Here is a 23,881-nt window from a genome sequence, read left to right as displayed (position 1 = left end):
TGTCACATCACTCAGGCTCTGGATTTGTAGAAACTTTTGCCCGTTACCCAGAAACAGCTTATGAGGCAGCTGATTGCAAAAGGCTTTGGGGGTACCTAACTTCTGTTCTCGGTATTTTGTGAGAGAAGTTTGTCTTCCTGCTGTGGTTTCAGTGAAAAACCTGCAGACACTCGCTTTGTCTGAGCTGTGAGTATAGAGATATTTCAGTGAAAGCTTAGAAGGAATTCACAAGGAACGCCATTGCGACTAGATATTGTTAAATATCATTAGGGGCATGCAAATATTGACATTTTCAAATACAAATCGAATATGAAAAAAAAAATACGCCCTCTCATATAAATATCTTATCAGACAGCAGACATTGTCAGTTTTGTTTATTTCAGACTTCACATGGTATTGTAAATGAAATAAGTAGAATTGCACAGAAGTGTACACCCAACTGAAAAATTCAGTATAAATTTTATAAAAGATCTTGTTACCTGTTTTGTTCAGGATGGACTTGGACGAAACTAAGTTGAGTTGTTATATTGCTGATGAATACAGTAATCTCAATAATTTGGCCTCCAAAGAACCAGAAACAAGTCCAAATTACCGAATAGGGCTGCAAAAACTGCCAAAAACTGCTTCCATCAATAATTTTACATAATCAACACCTGCGTTGTGCACGTCTGCATCCGAGATAAAAAAAAAAAGAAAAGAAAAAAGATGTTCTTCCACAGTTTCGTCAAGTGCTTCACTTTGCAGACACTGCTGGAATAGGCCTTCTCAAAAGCAAATGTTCCTCAACATAAAGGGCCCATTGCATTTTGAGGATGCTTCACTGCGCAGTCAAATCAAGCACTGGGCGAAGCACCCAGTGCGATGAAACTGCAGTGAATTCGAAAATCTTCGATGCGCTCGGCAATTACCAAATATATAAAAAATTTCAAATATCAATTTCTTAACACGAATCGAATAATGCACATATTTGATTTGTATTTGAAATTTTGAATATTTGCATACACCTAATTACTATCGAAAAGAGGAGGAGCCTAAGTCACCTCTTGAAAGTCTACACCACAGTGTAGTTCGGCACCACTGCAAGTGCTGTGCCCTTTAGAAATGCGATGCAGTACCAGAGGAATTTTTATGAGTGCTTTCATCGTACTTCTTGCCAATTAGTCCTGAAATTGAGGCACTAGTATAATCATGTTCCCTGATGGTGCGAGGTGATGGAATGACGAGGAGCGCTAACAGAGCAGCACTGAAAACATGCTTCTCTGGTCGCAGAGTCCCGTCACTCAGAGCACCAGCGGCAATGGCGATATCATAGCATGACGCATCATCGAGGGACATCGCTTCATGTAGTTACCACTTCATTGCTTGATCCACAGCAGAGCTAATACAGTAGAACCCTTTTGTGCTAAGTCACTGGGACTGGCAAAAATCTTTACTATATCAGTCGTTGGTGATGACATGATCCTGTCGATGCTGTCTGGTAATGAACCTTTTTCCAGTAGTGAACCTCTCTTGCGGCCACCAGGCAAAGTACAATTGACGAGACGGGTTACCTAAGATTTCTGCAGAAATTCGTTCCTAGTAGTGGGGTGGGCTTATTTTTCCAAGCAGTAGTTGAGTGCAGGACTGGTCTCGTCTAGCCTATGCAGAGACGTGCGAGTCATCTGTGAACACACATTGACACTACCCCATCCGCACCCCTTGTAAACAGGAAGCTGGCGAACCTGCCGCGTCTTCTCTGCTGAGGCGAGCTGGGAAAGGCAGGGACAATACAATGCATTCATTCCAATTGCCTAGAAGATGCTAACACTGCACGCAATTATTGTGTAGCAGTTCGTCGCATAGATGAAGTGAGGGACATCATTTATGGGAAAAGCATATGCAATGAAATCCTCCCCCCATTTTTGCGTGGCGTGGCATCCCAGCGAAAATGGCGGCCGAGGGGGCTTTGCTTATGCGCAGTAGTGCTATTTCGTAACGCTTCATTAATGCCTACTTACACACCTTGTTGCTTTATGAAAACAACACTCTAAAATAGCTTTCATCTCTTTCTTATAATTGCTTTGTGCAATTTCCTTTTCAGTTATGTGATTTTTGTTTATATTGTTTCGAGGAAGATCCACAAACGATAGTGGTCTGCACAACTAGTGTTGATGGCTGCTCAGATCTGTCCACCCTCAGCGTCTTCTTTAGGCAGTTTTGTCTCACTTCATCGTCCCCTGCAGCATGAACAGCGAATACCACCAAGTAACCTATCCCCCTCGGGAAGAACACAGTTCCGGCGCATTCTATGTTAGTGAAATAGAACGTGAATTATAGGGCTTGAAACGGACACATACTCAATTTCGGAGAGTAGTGCTGTGGACGAGGACTACAGGTGCAGAGGTTCAGCTTCGTATGTAACGCCACGGGGCGCAAAACACGATAAGGGCCTGTGTAATGGGGCAAAAGTTTTTCGCACAATCCCACTCGATGGCACGGGAACCACAGCAAGACGAGAAATCCAGGAGTGTAGTGAGTGCCACGGCGGCGACTGTTGTACCAGCATTTTTGGGTCTTGGGATGCAAAGAGCCTGGCACGAGCAATCGGCAGGCATCATGAGCACGGGCAACGGCATCGCTGGTGTAAGTACTGATGGCGTCAGCCACGGGTAGTGAGGTGTCAAAGGGCAGTAACGGGTGTTTGCCAAATAATAAGTAAAATGGAGAGTATTCAGTGATAGAATAAACAGATGAGTTGTAGGCAAACGTTACAAAGGGTAGATGAACGTCCCGATCCTAGTGGTCATCAGACATACATGGACAGCATGTCTGTGAATGTTCGGTTTATACATTCCAAGAGGCCATCGGTCTGGGGGCGATAGGGAGTGGTGAATTTGTGGCGGATACAGCACAGAGAATTTCGTCAACAACTCTTGAGAGGAAGCAGCGACTGCAGTCAGCAGTTCACAAGGGGCTGGCGCCATGATGAAGAATCACGTTTTCTAGAAGGAAGTCAGTGACATCTTTGGCGCAGCCGGTCAGGATGGCATGGGTAATAGTGTACCACGTAGCGCAATCAGTGACGACGGCAATCCATTTGTTTCCCGAGGCGGAAACTGGAAAGGGCCCAAGAAGGTCAACACCAACACAGGAAAACAGGTCAGTCGGTATGGGGATTGGTTGCAAGTGACCTGAAGGCAAAACGGTGGGTTTCTTGCGATGCTGACACAGTGCACAAGCTCTAACGTAGTGCTGGATGGAGTGGTAGAGCCACAGCCAGTAGAAACGTCGGCACAGGCTGTCGTCGTATGTGTGGGAGACACCCAGGTGTCCAGTCGTGGGAGCATCATTAAACTATTCAAGGATGGTGAAGTGCATATGTTCAGGAACGACGAACAAAAGGTCAGCACCATCTGATCGCATATTACGTTGGTATGGAGCGTTCCCGTGGAGTACAAATAAGGCGAGGGATGAATCAGGGCACTCGGAGTTAGGTGAATAGATGAGATGGCGTGTACCAACGGCTGCGGCAGTGACGAAAGATGTGGCCAACATGTGAACAAGTAAAGCAGATGAGGGATCGTCAGGGGTACACCACTCATTAGGACTGCGGTACCGATATCGGGGCGAGAAACTGGTGTTGGAGGAGGCAGCAGCAATCACTCGAGGGGCAGGTCTGGAATCCATGGTGTCTGCATTCACCAGAAGGTATGCCCATATTCGCAATCTCCTGGTGAACAACAGTCTGAATGAGTGATATGTAGCCAGGGTATAGTCCAGCGTATGCGATAGGGAGACTGCGGGAGTCATTGCCTAAAGTTCTTGGTGAATGACGTGTAATACCACTGTAATACCACTGTTATCTTAATTCTGGGCTAAGATCTTTCAGAAATCTTTAGCAGTCAATAAAAAAGTAGTGCTGGTGAAGGAAAAAATGAAAAACTCTCAAATCAGTCCGGCCTTTGAGGTTGGAGCTGAGAAAAAAGGCTCTCTCTCCTGGAACTGGCTCATTTTAATCCATGCATCAGCAGGACTGGGCTCATTCTTGTTCCGACACATAATATTACGTAGGATCTCTTGGCTTTTTTGGATGCATTTCATTCTCGAAGCTTTTGCAAAAGCGAGATCTAAGGACGATCTTTCACTTGACTTCTTTTTCAGTTTTGGTTGCTGGATTTGACTAATTTCAAAACAAAACCCTTTCATTCTTTTTTTTTTTTTTTCATTATGAGCCTTCTAATGCAATCACATTAAAACCACCACCAAAACTCTAGCACAGGAAATGAATTTGCTAGAACACATTGCAGTCCCAAAACCTGGACAGGTGCAACATAGTGACATATAAGACATAAAATGGCTTACAGCAGACAATCCCAGGCAGCCTCAAAGTGTGAAGCCTGGAAAAGACCAGAAATTTTTATCCGGTGCTGTAAAGTTCCCTAATATTATACTACACTTCCTTTGTCATTCAATTTTCCCATGTCCACCATTCTTAGTGTGGGCATGCTTTTCATCTGTAATTATGCCATACCAGTGCAAAATATTTTGAGGAGCCAAGTGCAAACACTCGAGTGAAAGACTTGTAGTATGTTGTTTAGCTTTATGCCCTACTCCTTGCCCATTTTGTTTGGAACACTTGCTGTTCTGATAAGACATTTTTAAACCTCAAAACTGTCATCACAGTTCCTCCTTAATTGTGAACTCCACAACCACTCGGGTCAACAGAAAAACTGCTTTGCAAAAAGAAAAGCTTAGTGAGTACCATCATCATCAACCTCACCATATTCACTGCAAGGCAAAGGCATTTCCCATATCCCTGCAATTCACCCAGTTATCCCCTTTGTTTCGAATCCCACTTTATCACTCTTAGAGACCACTGGTTATCCTCTGTTTGCATTACATGACCTGCAAATGCCTATTTCTTAATTCTTGATTTCAACCTGGATGTCAATCCACTCTTTTCTCTCCTGTCTCCTTATGTTACACCTGTAATTTTTTTTCCTGCAGCTTTTTGTGCTTTCCTCAACTTCACTCTTTCCCTACCGCACTCACTGAGCATCGTTAGCCCGCTCACGATGACTTCGCGCGCCGATTTTGAACCTTTCCGCGTCGCTCAGGGACAGGCTATAATATCTAGTGTGTAGTCGAATAACTGAAGTCTCGATTTTGATGCTGTTTACATTTTTCTCATGAAGCGGCTATTTTTGAGCGCGCACTGAACCTGCGGCAGCGTCTCAGTCGCATACGAGAATGGCGGCATCTGCGTCGACGACGCGCGCTTCCAAACGTCGCAAATCTGACAACTACGCACTATCTACGATGGATTTTATCGATGACCCAAGCAAATGCGACTCTGAAGATGCTGCCAATTATCGTCAGAATTCAGTTCCAACCCGGCTAACGACGGAAACCAGCCCGGAACACCGGCGGTTGCACTCCAGCAGGCTAACGATGACTTCACGAGCAAATTTTGAACCTTTCCGCATTGCTCACGGACACGCTATGCCATCTAGCGTGTAGTGGGATACCTGAAGCTTAATTTTATTGCTGTTTACATTTTTTCCCGCAAGGTGGCTACTTTTGAACGCGCTCCGAGCACGCGGAAGCGTCGGAGTCGCATGCGAGAATGGCGGCATCCACATCGACGATGCGCGCTTCGAAACGTTGCAAATCGCATGATTCCGCACTGTGTGCGACCGATTTTACCGATGACCCAAGCAGCAGTGACTCTGAAGATGCTGCCTTATCATCAGAATTCAGGTACAACCCCGATGACGATGAAAACCAGCCCGGAACATCGGTGGCCACACTTTGTTGGCCTGTTTTGCATGCGTCTGGGACTGCTCTTAATGTTTTTGTTTGTGTTGTTGGTGTCATTTATCTCATTCCCAGGGTGTCAACATCATTTGGGCACCATATCTTGCCTCCCGCAAAACAAGGAGTGGCGTTCTGCCCAAGAAGAGAACTGGGCATCCATTTCGGCATGGCACTCTGCAGCGGCCCTCGTTGATAGCTCATTATGCATCAAGAACACTATTCAATACTGCACTGGAGGGAGTAGTCAATATAATGCTCAGTATTTTGTATATCTCGGAAATGTTTTTTAATTTTTTTTGTTTCATTTACAAGTGCATTTCGTCAAGCTTTGTTCAGTTTTTTTCTTCAATCTGGCACGAAATTTTAGACATAACAGTTTTTAGAGAAACAAACATCTACTGAAACCTGCAGAAAACAGCCATTTTGCCCACGGTAGGGAGAGTTAAACACTTCCCTCCTTGTTAGTCTCAACCTTCCTGCCTCGTAAGCAAGTACCGATTAGATACAACTGCTATACACATATTCTGTTCTTCCAGAGAAACCTGGCACAGTGCGCGAGCAGCGGCGAGCGATCATGTGGGACAGTACAGACGAAAGAGGTGAAAGTTCACGCACTGCACTCGCACAAATCCCCTGGCACAAAAGCGGCCACTCTGGTCGCTGATTGCAAGGAAGAGGACCGGCGGGCACAGGGCTTCACGCGCAAGACGTCGAGGACCTCTTCAGAGCGTCGACTCCGATCGGCGACGGTGTGTTAGAGAACAATTAGCGATAGTTTCCTGGAGACATTTGTTGTAGCGCTCTCTAAGGGCCAATGTAGTGATGAAGGAACTTCTTACGCTGGCCAGGAGTGTGCAGTGGTGTCCACAGTAGAACTTTATCACTGGGGTAAAATGAGGGAGTTCGGTGAAATTGGTCATACTGGGTTTCGCATTCTTGTTGGGCAACTTCAGTTATGAAACGGGCAAGTTGGCAACAGTGGGCCATAAGAGTAGAAAACTGTTTGCCCAGAGATGCGATGGAGAGGTGGGAGCAGAGAACAAAGTATCGAATACCATGGATGGTTGACTGCCATACACTACAAAGAAAAGGCTATAACCGCTAGTGCGCTGAACGACAGAACTGTAGGCATAGGTGACGAAAGGTGAAACATCCCAGTGCCGGTGTTCAGGAGTGATATACATGGATATTATGTCGGACAATGTGCGGTGAAAACGCTCAATGAGTCCATTGGTCTGAGGGTGGTAGCTAGAGGACTTTTATGGACGGTGTTGACAGCGCTCAGTGCTTCCTCAAGGACTTGAGAAAGAAATAGCTTTCCACGGTCACTAATAAAAATACGGGGAGCTCCATGGAGCAAGACTATGGCAAGCAGGAAAAAATCGACGACTTTAGAGGTGGCACAGAGGGACAGTTTCAGCGTACTGTGTCAGATGGTCGATGGTGGTGACAACCCGATTGCCGTCTGACGTGGAAGGAAGAGGGCCAAACAAGTCAACGACGACCATGTCAAACGGAACAGATGGGCAAGGTAGAGGTTGAAAGCAGGCAAGCAGGAAGAGATGTTGAACGTTTGCAATGCTGGCAAGACTGACAGGATGAAATGTATTTGGCGACACTGACACAAAGTCCAGGCCAGAAGTAGTAGCTCTTGATATGGTTGTAAGTTTTGTGGTGGCCTAAATGACAAGCAGTGGTGTCATAGTGGTGAGCCCCTGAAATTTTAAGATGAAGGGAGCGAGGTATAACAGGTACCAGCGTTGATCCGTAGGGTGATAAACGTCACGGTAGAGAGTTTCATGTTGAAATCGAAACTGACGAAGGCGACGGCGCAAGCGACTGCTTGATAGCCCTGATGCACCATGGAGATGAGCGATGACTGTGCGGCAGTAGGCGTCATCCAACTGCGGGGATGGGAAATCAGCATTGATCTCGAGTGGAGCCACACCGATGGGTGCAACATTCAGATGGCCAGCAAAAGGCTGACTTGCAGGGCAGAAGGGAGAGGAGGCCGTAGGTGAAGTCGTGGGAGCAGGAAGCAATGGGCAGCGAGATAGGTCGTCAGCGTCCAGGTGTTTTCGGCCAGATTTATAGGTGATGGTGAAGGTGCACTCTGGAAGACACAGCTCCCAGCGGTCGAGACTACATGATAAGTTCTTCATTTATGAAAGCTGCCACAACAACAGAGCGCGTGATGATTTACAATGGTGAAGTGCTGGCCATACAAATAAGGTCAAACTTTTTTAATCGACAAAACAATGGCGAGGCAGTCTTGCTCCGTAATAGTGTAGTCACGCTCAGCTGCAGTAAGCATATGATGCGTATGCGATGACTTGTTCTTCGGATATGGCATTACATTGCAAGAGAACCGCGCTGATGCCGTGGCCACTGGTGTCAGTGTGAACTATGGTGGGCACGTCCCCGTCAAAATGGTGAAGCAGAGAAGTGGAAGTGAGTGCCTGCTTGAGAGTTTGGAAGGCCTCTTCACGTCCAATGGACCAGGCGTAAAGCGCTTAGGAAACCAAGAATTTGTGTAACGGGGCCGCAATAAGGCAATGTTCCGAACAAAACTGCGAAGTAGGACGCCAAGCCAAGGAAGCTGCGAAATCTTTCTGATGGGGCCCAGGAAGATTAATGACAGCTGCAATTTTGCCGGGATCAGGCTGGAATCCTGCCTTACAGATGACATGACTGAGTGATTTAATGGGCTTACTATAAGCAATGTGGCATTTCTTAGTACAGAGTTGAAGCCTCACCTGCGCAAGAAACGTGAGGACTTTGGTGAGATGCTGTAAGTGCTGGGTAAAGTTCGACGAGAAGGTGATGATGTCGTCAAGATAAGGCAGGCGTGTTTTCCATTTCATTCCACGAAGCACGGTGTCAATCATGCACTTGCACGGCACATTGCACAGTTGGAAAGGCATCACGTTAAACTCGTAGAGACCGCCGAGGGTAGAAAAGGCAGTCTTGTCCTTGTCTGCATCGTGCATGGGAATTTGCCAGTATCCCAAGCGAAGGGAAGGTCGAGACTGAAGAAATACTTAGTGCCTCGGGGACAGTCTAATGCATTGTCAATGCGAGGCAAAGGGTAAACATCCTTGCAGGTGATCTTGTTACTGGCCCGGTAATCCACGCAAAAACAGACTGAGCCATCTTTTTTTACGAACAAGAGCCACAGGGGAGGACCAAGAGCTCGTTGATGGCCGGATGACATTTCAAGCAAGCATGTCGGCAACTTACTCGTCAACGACTTTGCGTTCTGATTCTGAAATGTGATACGGCCTTCATCGAACAATAGCAGAGCTGTCCGCCTCTGTGCAATGAGAGTTGAGAGGTCTTCCCTAAGGCTGAGGTGTACACATCAAAAGATTCCCGGTGCCACAAGAAGTCGTCTAGCAGAGCTGTTGACCACTCGTATTCAGAAATGTGGCGCAACAAACACAAACAGTTGGTAGTGTGCACGTGTGTTGTGTATCTTCTCTTGTGTTTGTTGCACCACATTTCTGAATACGATGCAGCACCAACTAGCCCCTCAAGCTGTTATTCTGTTGACCGCTCATATGTGAGGTCAGGGCTGATCTTGGCTGCGAGTGCAGAGGAGGGTCAGAATGGGTGGCTTGGCAGCAGGTGGTGGTGTAAAGGAGTGTTAATGGGGACAGGATCGGCATAATAAATAAAGCCGACAGTGGTGCCTTTGGGCAGTAAGAATAGCTGGTCAGCTGTGTTCAGGGTTGCAACCATCACGCAACCACGGATGGAGCAGGTGAGGCACGAGGCAAGAGCTAGGCCATCGGCGGTCCAACGTGGAGCAGGCATAACTAAGGCTTCGCCGTCGAGAGCACAGTCCAATGCCACAGTGATCAGCTGCTCACATCCAGGGGACAGAATGAAATCAACTGCTGCTAACACACATAGTGGTCAACAGTCAGACTTGGTTAATGTATCGGGGTCCACAAGATGGATGAGGCACTCGCAGCAAAGGGATGAGGGCGGACGCAGACGACAAGAAACCCCATCCCAAGATCGGAAGATGAACGCACGTGGTGAGCACAATAAATTTGACATGATGCTACTGGTTATCGATGAGGACACGTGTTGTGTATTGGCCGGTGGGTTTAAAAACAGAGCGCTCCACGAAGTGGCAGACCGATGTACGGAGTAATAATTTTGAACAGGCGAGAACAGAGTGTGAAATGTATGACAGAATAAATGCCACCCGTGTCGGTGAGGGCCTCAATACACAGTCCTTTGATAATTAGTGTCAGCATATTCAACAGTTGCCTGGGAGGAATTTCAGAGTTCCTACTCGAAGCAGCTTTTCCTCCTAACTCTCGTTACTTTTCCGCTCTAGGTGTGAAGGATTGTGAGCCAGGACAAAGTGGTGATGTGTGGCGAAAAAGCGATAGGGATCAGTGTGGAGAAAAACACGAGGGCCGGGAAACATTGGGGGAACCTGAAGGAGAGAGAACCAAAGGAACTCTGCGTAGGGCACAGTAGAATCATCAATCTAGCGCACGCGGGCACGTTTTAAGGAGGCATAACCCTGTTTCTCATCTTGCTGGCAGCGGCGACGAACACAGGAAATGTGGCCACGTATCCCACAATAGTAGCACATAGGGTGGGAGGTACACCAGGCTGGTACTGACGGGGCACTGGAGGATATGGTGCCATGGCAGCGACGTGACCACACACGGGTGCTGGACAAGTCAGAGACAGGAAGGGTAGGCGTGAAGCTACTCGGCATAGGTTGGCGACCGAGAGGCAATGGGAGGCATAGCAGGTGCCACAGCGCAATTGAAAGTGGCCAGTTCATCTTTTATGATGATACGCAAGTCCGCGGTAGCTGTTGGGGAGTTGGAGATCCAGGGGCTGGGGTGGCCGTAGAGCTCTTCTCATATCATGGTATGTATGAGGGCGCCGGCACCATTAGGGTCTTGCATGAGGCGGTGCAACTGAAGCTCGTCCAGACGTTGACAGAGACAGAAAATGGATCCTGTGCCAGTAAGGCATAGTAAGCAACAGTGCTGATGTCCTAAGTATGTGGCGAACATGACTAGAGAGAGAGAGAAACAAGTTTTATTGCCAAAAGAGTGTGATCATTAAGGCATGTCGGCCTGGCGTGGCCCCCAGGTCGGGGCGACGCTCTGGGCCCACGAGACAAGCGCCAGCTGCGTCTTCTTGCCTGAGCAGCTAAGAAGTTGGTTCCAGCTATCCTAGGAAGGGGGCTGGCACCCCCAGACCCAGGCACAGCAGCATTGACATGGTGGCAAAAGGCCAGAACGTCCTCAATGTACGATGACTCACCTGGCTGCTGGAGACAAGCGGCAAGTTTTGTTGTGGAAGCAACACTACGCTAGGTCTGAGCAATTTTGCAAGCCCCGGAGAGCTCCAACTGCACATGTGCGAGGAGGGAGTGACGTCACATGGCGCACATCTGGAGAGCAGCGCGGAGCTGCCCCCGACTCCTCTGCTGCGCAGGTGAATCCGAGGTGCTGTCGCCGCTGCGCCAGCTGTGCATTTGAGGGTTTAAACGCTACTGAACCAAATGTGGAGCGAAAGGTTTGGCTGCAGGTGACCGAGCATTGCATCGAACTCAACCAGCATTCCATTGAACGCATCAAAGTTCACCGGTGTTCTATGCAGATTACCCGGGCTCGAACCCAACCGCCGGCAACTGCGTTTCGATGGAGGCAAAACGGAGAGGCGTCTGTGTACTGTGCGATGTCTGAGCACGTTAAAGATCCCCAGGTGGTCGAAATTACTTTGTAGCCCTCCACTATAGAAGGATGGCTAGAAGGAGAGGTGTGATGAACACGCTGCGGTTTCCATAGAGGAGGGTGGCCCTCCGAGCATGACAGCTGCTGGTGCCAAGCGGAGTGCTGCAGTCTGGGGCCCCATCATAGCATATTGAAGGAAAATTGAACGTGTCCAAGGAATGCCACGCAACAGGAGCGGTGGTGTACCATCCAAACACACTTGCCGGAGAAAGTGTGACAGATACTGCGCCTTTCTTTTCCTGTAAACCGATAATTATATGCAACACTGCAACGGACGCCGATAAGAGGCAAACAATGGGAGCCACCGCAGACTCCTCCTTAACGTGGGTGACTCAGAAGTGTCCCCATTGCGATTGCCGCACCGCACATGCCAGTGACGTCATTGCTCTTCCGATACACTGGAGCGAACGTATATATGTGGCATCACGCCTGTGCCAGAGCAGTCAGCCATGGAGAAGTTGAGCCGATCAGAGACTGAGTGCCTTAGGCAAGCAAATCGTCGTAATTCGTTCGATCCAGAAGTCGCAGCTTGGCAATGGGCATAGATGCAGGAAGCTAGAAAAAAGAAAAGGCGAGTGTGCAGTGGAGGCACTGGAATGCGAAGAGTGCTTCTGCAATTCTACTCGGGATGGCCATTGGTCAAACCACAGCCATTTTTTTTCTTGGTCAGTTTTAAGTGACCAGCATGAGTGCCGAAAATCTCCTTGAGCTGATCCATGAATTTCGGCCAGTCATCGATGTCGTCCTCATGATTAAACTACCAGGTTTTCGCAACGTTAGCCAAGTAAGAGACAACGTTCAGGAGTTTGTGAGGGTTATGCCAGTGGTTAAACACTGACCCTGTTGTAGCTGTCGAGCCAGTCAACGACATCTTCACTGCGAAGGCTGGCAACGATCTAGGGATCGCATTGGCTGCTGGTGATGGTCCAAGCAGGGGGAGCCACAGCAGCAGCTGGAGACGCCGGCCGTGGGTGACGAGCACCGTTGCCCTCATCCATAGCGGAGGGCTGTTGACGCAAGTGAAAGCCAGAGGATGGTAGGTGGGTTTCATGCAAGAGGTGCGGGATACAAATTGCACCTCCGCCATTTGTAAGACACCACTTCAATGAACGTCTGTTCTTCCTGGACAACCTGGCACAAATTGTGAGATGCTCTGAGCAGTGGCGAACAATGATGGTGATGAAAGATGACTATGGGTCTATACAGATGAAAGAGGAGAAAGTTCGCACACTGTGCTCACAATATATACTCTCGAGGAATACTGGTATGCTGCCTCCAGACCTACACCTGCCAAATGCACTCCACCCTACATTTACTCTTTAAGTTGTCTCACTCTTGCAGCCTGAATCTGTGGTCACTGCCTGTCCTGATTACATGTGTTCCCTCATCACTTCCAGCGATTTGTTAGCTATTGTAAACTGTTGTTCTCTTCTCCTGCATATTCATTTTCAGACCCATCATTATGCTTTGCTTACACTGATGCACTGCCTGAGGTCCTACCTTATGGGGATTTTATTGCTGCCTTTTGGAGGACTATGGCACACCCATCCTCCAACTGTCGAAGACTCACTTCGCTAAGGTCGAACGCCTCCATCGCGCAACACTACGCACTATTACCTGTCTACCCAAGCACACTCCTATAGCCAAACTTGAGCGTTTGGCCGCTCTTCCACCGCTCGCTACCATCATTTCCGAGTCACAGACGCGTCATCGAATACGTCTAGAGAACACTGTCCAAGGGCGTCGCCTGCTGGCCTGGGATGAACAGCGTAACGACAAAACACCAGCCCTATACACATCTCTTCCCCCTCGGGAGATTCCAGTGGTCACATGCCTGCATCGCTGATCTATAAACTGCGATTTTGCCATTCCCCGGAAGTTCCTCGCTGCCCATCACCAAAAGAGCAAATCCCTGATACGACTGACATTTACACCGACGCTTCGATTACGAGCGAATTTGCATCTATGGCCTGGGTATGCGATGACAACCCTTCCCCTTCAAGTGCTTATGCCTGCCACCTACTTTAAGGTACCTCTCTTCATGCTGAACTCCTCGCGATTTGGGGAGCCTTGTCAAGAGTGCCTGGAACTGGTTCAACTGTATTCTGATTCCTATGAAGCTTATAAGGAAATCGCTACTCCGGGTTTGCAAGATGCAACTGCTACAGCCATACAACGCCTCCTTAAACGTCACCAACTCGTGACCAGAACTGTCATTATTCAATGGACCCCAGGTCACTCGGACGAATCAGGGGGCGATGCGACGGCACACACCACGGCTGCCTTGGCAGGTGGGATGTCCACATTTACTTCCCCCCACCCTCCTTGCTCCATCCTTACTCGACTTTGGGCGGGCAACACACCCCTTCTCTTGCCCTTATGCACTATACACAGACCAGTCTTCGTAGCCTCAGTCAGCATCGAATGCAGGTGGCCACACCAGACCCACCTTTTATGTGAAAAACTCACCTCACCCGAAGTGAAGAAGTCTTTTTGAATAAGCTCATAGCTCATGCGGCTTACACACCATGTATTATAGCCCGTTGGCATCAGTATACAGAGGAAATGATTATGTGTCCCCACTGTACGACTAACGTGCGGCGGCATATCATCTACTGTGGGATTGCCCTGCTTTTTCTACTGGACGCTCCGTGATAAAACCCCACCACCTGAACTACCATTCCCTTCTAGAAACAGATGCTAACACACAGATGATATTTGCCCAGTATGGCTCCTCTAGTGGCCTGGTCAGAGCAATATGATTTGAGTGACGACCTGTGCAAACAATGACGATTCTGTCTACTCCCCTTTACCCTCATCCATATTCAATAAAGGACATTCAATCAATCAATGCTTGCTGTGAAGCCATTATAAAAATATTCTTGCAATTTCACATGTGGCTCATCTGCACCCAGATTTCGCAATGCCCGCATGGCTGCTGAGGTTTCGACAGAGTCAAAAGCTTCCTCGTAACCAATGCAGGCGACATTGATACTACAGTAAACCCTCGTTAACACGAACTCGCATATCTCAAAAAATTGGTTTGGTCGAAATTTTTCCACGCCGCGCCTTCACCTCCCATAGGTGCTATGTATAAACTCCTGTTTATCTCGAAGCATTTTTCGGGCATAATGCGGATATCTCAAAATTTTTACCGGAAGGACCGAAGGTAAAGGTCATTATCGAAATATGATACGGGCTGCGAGCGAGCGCTTTGTTCCTATACTAAGTGCTGAACGCAGTCACGTTCGAAGAGCGAATACAAAATTCCCGCGGATGCAGCCGCGCCTTGGGAGCAGTCACGTGAGCGCCGCTCGAGCGCGGGGGCTGATGGGTCTTATCGGGCAGTCGGTGCGGTCAGTTGTCCTTCGCGCATGCATTACTGGTTAGTGATTGTGTGGCTTCGTCGCGCTATGTGCACGAAGCGTTGACTGATTTTTGTTGTGTATGTGGTGTCCGCAACAGACGATGATGTCCCGTCCTAAGGAGTGCAAATCTCTGACGGAGAGAACAGTCGCCTTAATCAAGGAAGTAGACAAAGGAGGAAAGCCAAAAACAAGCATCGCCAAAGAATTTGACATCCCACTGTCGATGCTCTCGACAGTATTAAAGAACAGGCAGAAGGTATTGGACGACTTTGAGCAAACCTTCTCAAGCAAGCGGAAGTGGATTCGGGCCTCAAAATTCCCGGAGGTAGATGCAGCACTGGTGCTGTGGCTCTAGAATGTCAGGGCAGCCAACATTCCCATGACCACCTAAATAATGATGAAAAAGGCCGACGCTCTGGCATTGCAGATGGGTCGCATGGACTTCAATTGCAGCAATGGCTGGTTTGAACGGTTTAAGAGAAACAACGTTGCCTCGAAGACAGTCCACGGCAAGAGCGGCACCGTTGATGAAGGGGCTGCTGACAACTGGCGGAACTACCGCCTCGCTGAGCTAAAAAGGCTTACGTGGACAAGAATATCTTCAAACTCGATGAAGCAGCACTCTTTTATAAGATGCTGCTTAGCCGCATATACACGCTGAAGGGAGAAGCATGCACAGGTGCTAAGCAGCGCAAAGACAGGGTAACAATACTTTTCAGAGCCAACTCCATCGGCGATGAAAAGCTGCCACTGCTTATTATCGGCAAGTCGCAAAATTCACGGTGCTTCCGAAATGCACGGCTCCCAGGAAACGTGACCTACCGTGCCAATAAAACGGCCTGGATGACTGCGGCACTCTTTGAACAGTATGTACGTGCTCTTGATCGCAAAATGGCGAAGGACGGTAGGAAAGTGTTGTTCGTGGTGGACAACTGCTCCGGCCACAGAAAAATCGACAACTTGGAGGCAGTTATGCTGGAGTTCCTGCCTGCGAATATGACGACCGTGCTCCAGCCAATGGACCAAGGAGTCATTGAGGTTGCTCAGAAATTTTATAGAAAGAGCCTCCTGCACTGAATTTTGTGTTCTCATGACAGCGGTAAGAAGTACGAAATAGATTTACTGGGTGCAGTCCACCTGATCGCTGAAGCCTGGCGAAAAATCCGGCCACTGACGATTGCGAATTGCTTCGCGCTCATGGGCTTTTCACACAGCGAGAGATCGCTCGATCCCTCCATGCTCGGACCAGACACTGATGAGTTCAGTGAGTGTGACTGAAGACCGAAGGCGACCGAAGACAAGTTGGAACGGGGTCAGTCGCGTCGTCTCTTGAATGGCGGTATTGTACGCGAAAGTTATATAGGACAAAATCGCATCCCAGGTGCGATGTTCTGCGTCCACATACATAGAAATCATGCCGGTGAGGGTGCGATTGAGGTGCTCCACCAACCCGTTGGTCTGAGGGTGATACGCCGTTGCACGTCGATGGCTAGTGTGAGTCAGAGTCATGACCAACCGGATTAGGCGAGCCGTAAAAGCTGTTCCGTGGTCAGTGATTACCACGGCGGGAGCGCCATGACGTAGGACAATGTTATGAACGAAAAAGTGAGCAACTTCGGCTGCAGTACCTTCAACAAGGGACGCGGTCTCTGCGTACCGTGTTAGGTAGCCTGTCGTGACTACTACCCAACGGTTGCCAGACGAGGATTTCGGAAAAGGACCGAGAAGATCCATGCCCACTTGATGGAAAGGGGTCTTCGGCGGAGCAATAGGCTGAAGAAATCCAGCGGGTTTCAATGGTGGAGACTTCCGACGTTGGCAGTAACGACATGAGCGTACATAGGCCCGCACCGATGGGAGTAACCTGGGCCAATAATACTTTTGACGAATTCGTGCAAGTGTACGGCTCACCCCCAGGTGGCCGGCGGTGGGTTCATCAAGACAGGCACTCAATATATCTCGGCGCAACTCGGAGGGCACAACAAGGAGAAACCTCTCTTCACTGTTAGCAAAATTTCGCTTGTAGAGCACGTTACCACGCAGAGTGAACGTTTGAAGCCCACGATAAAAAACACGGAAAATACGGGCGTGACGCCCTGCAGATAGTCGACGTGTGACGCTGACTCTGGGTCCATTCTCTGCAGCTGCGCCATTTGAGTTGTACTAATAGCCCCCAGAAAGGGAAAATTATCGGCCATTTCTTCTGGACATATGGCGATGGGCGAGCGCGACAGATAGTCAGCATCCTGATGCTTCCGTCCTAATTTGTATACGACTGTTACGTCATACTCTTGTAATCTAAGGCTGCATCTAGCCAATCGTCCTGAGGGGTCTCAGAGGCTCGCGAGCCAGCATAATGAATGGTGGTCGCTTACAACGCAGAAAGGTCGGCCGTAGAGGTATGGTCGGAACTTGGTGAGGGCCCATATTACCGCCAGACATTCTTTCTCAGTTGTTGAATAGTTGGTTTCGGAGCGGGTAAGTGTCCGGCTCGCGTAAGCGATGACCCGTTTTGCACCGTCTTGCCACTGAATTAGTACTGCACCAACCCCAACGTTGCTGGCATCAGTGTGGACGTCAGTTGAGGCGTATTCATCAAAATGGCCTAGCATCGGAGGATTCTGTAGGCGGCTGCGAAGCTCAAGGAAAGCGGCCTCTTGTTCACTTCCCCACAGGAACGGCGTGTCATCTCGAGTCAGTGTGGTTAACGGTTCTGCGATGTGCGAAAAGTCTCGTACAAAGCGTCTGTAATAGGAGCACAAACCTAAGAACCGTCGAACAGCTTTCTGGTCAGTAGGGTGCGGAAAACCAGAAACGACAGCTGCCTTTTCAGGGTCCGGGCGAACACCTTTTGCGCTGACCACGTGACCAAGGAAGCGAAGTTCCTCAAAGCCGAAGTGACATTTCTCCAGTTTGATTGTCAGGTTGGTGTCTCGGAGAGCTTTTAACACAAGGCATAACCTTTCTAGGTGTTGGTCGAAGGTGGTCGAAAATATGACGACATCGTCCAGGTAAACCAAACAAGACTGCCACTTCAAACCGGACAGAATGGTATCCATCATGGCATCCATCAAACCGGACAGAATGGTATCCAACGTGGCCAGTGCTGAACATAAGCCGAACGGTAGCACCCTAAACTCATACAAGCCATCGGGTGTCACGAAAGCCGTCCTCTCCCGGTCTCTCTCATCCACTTCCATTTGCCAGTACCCACTTTTTAGGTCTAGCGACGAGAAGTATCGGGCATCTTGCAGTCGATCGAGTGCGTCGTCTATGCGAGGAAGTGGGTAAACGTCCTTTTTAGTGACGAGATTAAGTTTTCTGTAATCGACACAGAACCGCAGGGTGTTGTCCTTCTTTCTGACGAGAACAACTGGCGAAGCCCACGGGCTTGTAGACGGCTGAATGACATCGTCGGGAAGCATTTCGGTGACCTATCTCTCAATCGCTGCTCGTTTCGTTGGAGAAACGCGGTATGGGAGTTGGCATACGGGGCGCGTGGTCTCGTCTGTTATTATACGGTGCTTGGCGACCGGAGTTCGGCCCACTTTGAAAGACGTTGCGAAGAAGTCTGCAAAATCTGCCAAGACAGCCGAAAGCAGATCTTTCTGAGCCGGCGATAACTCGGTGTTTATTTCGATAGGTGGCAGAACGTGACGAGGTCCAGTGTCGTCTTGAAGGGCTTCTTCCACGGTGCACAAATGTGGACACTCCGCGACTTCTTGGAGGAAGGAGATCACCGTGCCCTTGATGAGGTGCTGAAATTCATTCGAAAAGTTGGTGAGCAGAACGGTAGTGCAGCCATCCCGAAGGTGGATGAGGCCTCGGGTAACAATGAGACCCCTCTCAAGCAGCAGCGGGATATGACCCTCCGCCATGCCCTCAAAGTCATGAAATAGGTCATTCTGCACGCGCATTACGACACTGCACCGTGGTGGCACTGTGACATCATCCTCCACAATACGCAGAGCATGGCTACAGAAAGTCGAGCCCCAGAATCAAATCTCTCGAACATTCGCGCAAGACAACGAATTCCCCGACGTCGACGAAACCGCGGATGCCAATTCGGGCTGTGCACCTTCTGGCCGGGCTAATGAAGTGACCTCCAGCCGTGCGAATGCTAGGGCCCAACCATGGCGTCACAACTTTGCTCAATTCCTGGGCGAGGGCGTGGCTCATCACTGAATAGTCTGCACCGGTGTCAAGTAAAGCGATCGTGTCAGTCCCGTCAAGTGTCAAGCACAAATCAGAAGTAGCGCGTCGGACGCTGTCGCTACCCTGAAAAATCAGCATATCGGTGTATCGGCGGCGGAAGATCTTCAATTTTTCCGACAGCAGCGGCCCTGCCTCCGGAGACCGCTGGAATTGGTTTTCCCGGTGTGGACTGGGAGAACGCCGCTCAGTATTGCTGGGGTCTCTGCGAAGGCTTGGGGAACGGTACCGCAGCGGAGATGACGATCCTGAGTCATAGCGACTGTATCTCCCAGGCCTCTGACTGGCCGACAGATGAGTTTCAATTTCGAGTGGCCGTTCGCCGTTCCGTGGACAGGGCGCATCGGGTCCGAAGCCGCGAAGTCCCACTCGGCGATACGGGCATGCACGGTAAAGGTGACTGGCCTCCCCGCAGTGGTAGCAGATTGGCCTGCGGTCCCGCATACGCCACACGTCCAACTTGCGAGGGCGTGGAACAGGCACCACAGCTTGAGCCGATGCGTCATACGGACTGATGTAGCTAACCACCGGTGTTGGGTCAATAGGACCACAAGCAGCTGCTTGACGTGCAACGAACGCGTACGTTCATTTGTCGTCGACCCGTGGAGGCATGGTAACGACGGGATCGTAGGCAGCTGCCTGACGAACAACGGATGTGTGCGGGGGCATTTCATCGACGCGCTGCAGTACGTTGGTGACCGGGAATTCATGAGCAGCCTGGCGTACTTCATCTTTCACGACTTCGGTCAGTGATGTCACTGGCACACTCTGAGGCAGGCGGAAACTTTGGAGTTCCTCTCGAACAACTGACCGAATGAGGTCATGTAAGGCGTCCGCACCGCCTCCATGGCACGACGAAAAAACATCTGGGGCCAGGCTGCTGACATCTCAGTTGTACTGCCGGGCCCGTTGTTGCGTCGTTTCCATAATCGTTGCCTCCGCGAGGAATTCAGCAACGGTACGCGGTGGACTGCGAACAAGGCCCGCAAACAGCTTCTGCTTAACTCCACGCATGAGGTGGCGAAGCTTCTTCTCCTCTTTCATATTGGGGTCTGCGTGCTGGAAAAGACAGGTCATGTCTACACAGTACATGCGCACACTTTCATTTGGCCGCTGGTTTCTGAACTGAAGTGCAGCTTCAGCTTTCTCGCGGCGGTCGGCGTTAGGGAAGGTGGTCAGAAGTTCATGGCAAAATGCTTGCAAGGTGGAAAGGGTGCCCTCGTGGTTTTCGAACCACGTACGCGCAGACTCTTCTAGGGCGAAGTAAACATTATTGAGCTTTCGCTCGTCACTCCAGCCGTTGTACCGAGCCACTCGCTCGAAGGTCGCCAGACAGTCCTCAGAGTCTTCGAAGACGTCGCCATGAAAAGATGGTGGTGTTAGCGGCGGGTGGCAAAGGATCGGAGCTGAGAGCCTGGGATCAGTGGCCATGTCGAGGTGGCTCGAGAGTTGCGGCTGCGTGATCGTTGTAGGGGTGGAAAGGGGCCCAACCTCAGGCGACTGTCTTGGAGGCGGTGACTGAGTTGCTGGTGGACCGGAGCCAGATCCGTCATGAAGCATGTAAACGTGGGAAAGCGCACCCAGCGCCTCCACCAGACTAACAGTATTGCGCCAAACGTCCAGGCAACGCCCTGAGCCTAGAAGACTGCCGAAGTCCGAGAGCGGTTCGAGCAGCGGTCTAAGTGCGGTTCCAGGCAATCAACATCGTCGTCTACGCCAACCAGCAACCACTTCATCATCTACGTCAACTAGCCACTGATTGTCATCGCTTCGTTGTCGACTATAATTTGTATCAATATAGAAAAGCTCCCTTTCTGCAGTAGAGTGTCGACGAGCGTGACGGGCCGAGGGCCACCAAAGAATTTCCGCTCATCGCTGTCGTGCCCAGGTTCTGGGCATGGTTCTCTGTTTTTTAGAAAATAGCTACTCAATTTCTGTTATTGTTTTTTTTTTCAAGCGAAGTTTGAGCAAGTTTGAGTCCAGTTTGAGCGAAGAACGACAGGCGTTGGCGGCGGCATCGCGCGACTGATCGCCAGGGACTGTCGCCAGAAATTTTCTGTATTTTTCTTAACTCGACACTCCGCTTATCTCGAAATTTTTCGCAGATTTTACAACTTCGTGCTAACACGGGTTTACTGTAACTGCACCCAATGATAACCAAACAGGTACATTTATCTGAGCTTCCCTGCTGCAGTGAAAATGAAATTGCCCAATGAGAAACCACTAAGTGCACCGGTTCCAAAGAGTGCAACTGTCGAAATCCATGAGAAGCCCTCACCTGGATTTTGCTTGCATGGCTCAACTCCATGGTACGCCTTCCGACAAAGCACGCAGAAAGAAAAATGACAGCTGCTGCAAGTAGCCGTTGGTGCATCCGGGTCCATCACAACCGCTCGCTGGCAGGGCAGCCTGGGGCAAAACGTCATGTCGTCCTGAGCGTCCACGCAGGCATTGAACAGTCTCTCCTCGTATCGTGCGCCCAGTTCTTCACCAACAAGTGCAGTCACCTGCACAGTGGTAGGCAATTGGCACAGCACATTGTTTTTTTGCACAAGTCCCCAGGCCTGAAAGCAAAAGCAGCCAAGAGAAAGGTGTTTCAGCATTCATATACAAGCATCCTATAGCAACATCTGGCAGTGCATTCCATTGACTAACAGTTCTGGGAAAGAAATCTTTCAAAGGTTTCATTTGGTTTTGGCTGTGGACGTTAAGAAGCGGCCGATTTGTTTTTCTCTTTTTTTTGCAAAAGTCGTCCATCCTTGTCGTCGTTCTGAACGTGCAGCGTAGCGTAAGCTATGAACTGATTGCATCTATGGACGTTAAAAAGCTGCAGATTTGTTTCTTCTTTTTTGCAAAAGTTGTTCATCCTTGTCGTCGTGCTGAACGTGCAGCATAGCGTAAGCTCTGGCAGCAGCGGAAGTTAAGAAGCGGGAGATTTTTTGTTTTTGTGAGAGTCGTCCATCCTTGTTGTGATGAACGTGCCATGTAGCGCAAGCTATGGTAGATACAGATGTTAACAAGCGGCAAATTTGTTTTTCTCTTTTTTTGCAAGAGTCGTCCATCCTTGTCGTCATGCTGAACGTGTGGCGTAGCGTAAGCTATGGCAGCTGCGGATGATAAGAAGCGAGAGATTTTTTTTTTTTTGAGACAGTCGTCCATCCTTGCATCTGTGATGGTTTGGTTTGGTTTGAGGGGTTTAACGTCCCAAAGCAACTTGGGCTATGAGCAACGCTGTAGTGGACTATGAAATTTTGACCACCTGGGGTACTTTAAGGTGCATTGACACGGCGAAAAGCTTTTCGCCTCCATCGAAAAACTGCCACCGAGGCCAGGATTTGAACCCACCTTCTTGGGAACAGTAGTCGAGCGCCACAACTACTGCTCCATCCCGGCGGGTTGCATCTATGAATCAACGAAAGCACGCGGTCAGCTGCGATCATGACATCGGATTTTAGCACTGTTCGCTTCGAATGGCATTTAAAGCTATCACACTTTCCAATGATTTTGTGGCAGTGGAGCCCACCGCTCCAAGTGCAGCGTGATAAATCGAATCAGGCTTGTGCAATCAAGCCATCACGGGCACTCTGCCAAGTTCACTCCCTGCCGCCGCGAGAGCTAACATAAAAAGTATAGTCAAAAGATAAACAGGCTGTAACTGTATCGCTTTGCAACTTTGCGTGCTAACAATAAATGAGCTGTAGATGCGACGGGCGAAACGGAGGGACGTGGCCCCGACTAACACTTTTTTTTTTTTTTCAAATTCGCGGCGACAAAAGTGGAGGGTGGGTTTATTATGTGAGTGGGTTGATTACAAAATAAGCCCGGTATCATTTTTCACAATCGTAAATGGCGTCTCAAGCCGATTTTTGTATATCGAACTATCGATATATCAAACTAGTCAAACCTCAATATAACAAACACGCATATAATGAATTATTGAATATATCGAATTCTTCGGAAATATTTTTGTCAAACATGTATTTTTAACTTCCCATACCGAACGCGGTTCGGCATAAAACAGATATTATGAACTTCGCGACGCCAAGCCCTACCTCACTTTAAAAGCAGGAGGCAGGCTTCGTTGCACTACACTTGTGTTGTGCGGCGCAGCAAACGTTCAGGACTACCTCGCAGGCGCTGACAGCGTCACAGTTGCCACGACGCCATTGGGAGTTGACAGCCAAAGAAATCAATGGCCTCAGAGATCAGCCCCCATGCCTGTTTGTGCACGTGGAGGTGATCTCGGAGGCCCCAAGAAATCGTTCCCATCTCACAATCTCTGACAGTGCCGCTTCAGCAGCGGCGCGATCGAATGTTGCTTTTGCCGTTTTTGTTTGCGAGTCTTTCGCGTTTTTTGGTTTTAGTGTTAGCAGCGGCATCGCGACGTGGCCAGCATGGCCATCGTAGCGTTCGGCGGAGGCTGTGTCGGTTGTCGTGTCGTGTGTGGTGCGCGGGTTTGCGTAGTGCTGTGATGGCGGTGAAAGTGAAAAAAAGAGCAGCAATGATGTTAAATACCAAGCTCAAGATAAAATCAGGGCCTTCAAGGCAGTTTACAAGGGGAGACTGGGGGGGGGGGAAGGGGGGCAGTTTACAAGGGTTTCAGACGAGCTGCGCTCGTCCTTGCCAAGCAGTCCCCAAACCGTTTTGGACGACTATAGCTCGTCCTCGCTGAATAGGTTCTTCCCTTTAGCGTTTCGGACGAGCAGTGCTCGTTTGTGGCTTAGATGG

At 49.4% G+C, this 23,881-nt stretch overlaps 1 protein-coding gene across 4 annotated transcripts in view; it reads right to left on the bottom strand.

The window, feature by feature from the left end:
- The window catches only part of LOC146171662 (E3 ubiquitin-protein ligase RNF14-like), a 147,646-nt gene that overhangs the window by 48,819 nt on the left and 74,946 nt on the right, over positions 1-23,881 (bottom strand). For all 4 annotated transcript variants that reach the window (XM_084586387.1, XM_084586386.1, XM_084586388.1 and 1 more), the window contains one exon: positions 21,432-21,660. In XM_084586387.1, coding sequence (XP_084442513.1) covers positions 21,432-21,660 — 229 coding nt within the window. The remainder of the gene's footprint in view (positions 1-21,431; positions 21,661-23,881) is intronic.

The sequence above is a fragment of the Amblyomma maculatum genome, unplaced genomic scaffold, assembly GCF_055883805.1.
Source record: "Amblyomma maculatum isolate TAMU_Amacu unplaced genomic scaffold, ASM5588380v1 scaffold_19, whole genome shotgun sequence".
In the NCBI taxonomy this organism is placed as follows: Eukaryota; Metazoa; Arthropoda; class Arachnida; order Ixodida; family Ixodidae; genus Amblyomma; species Amblyomma maculatum.
Note: the sequence above shows the minus strand (reverse complement) of the source record. Positions and strands in the feature narration are given on the sequence as shown.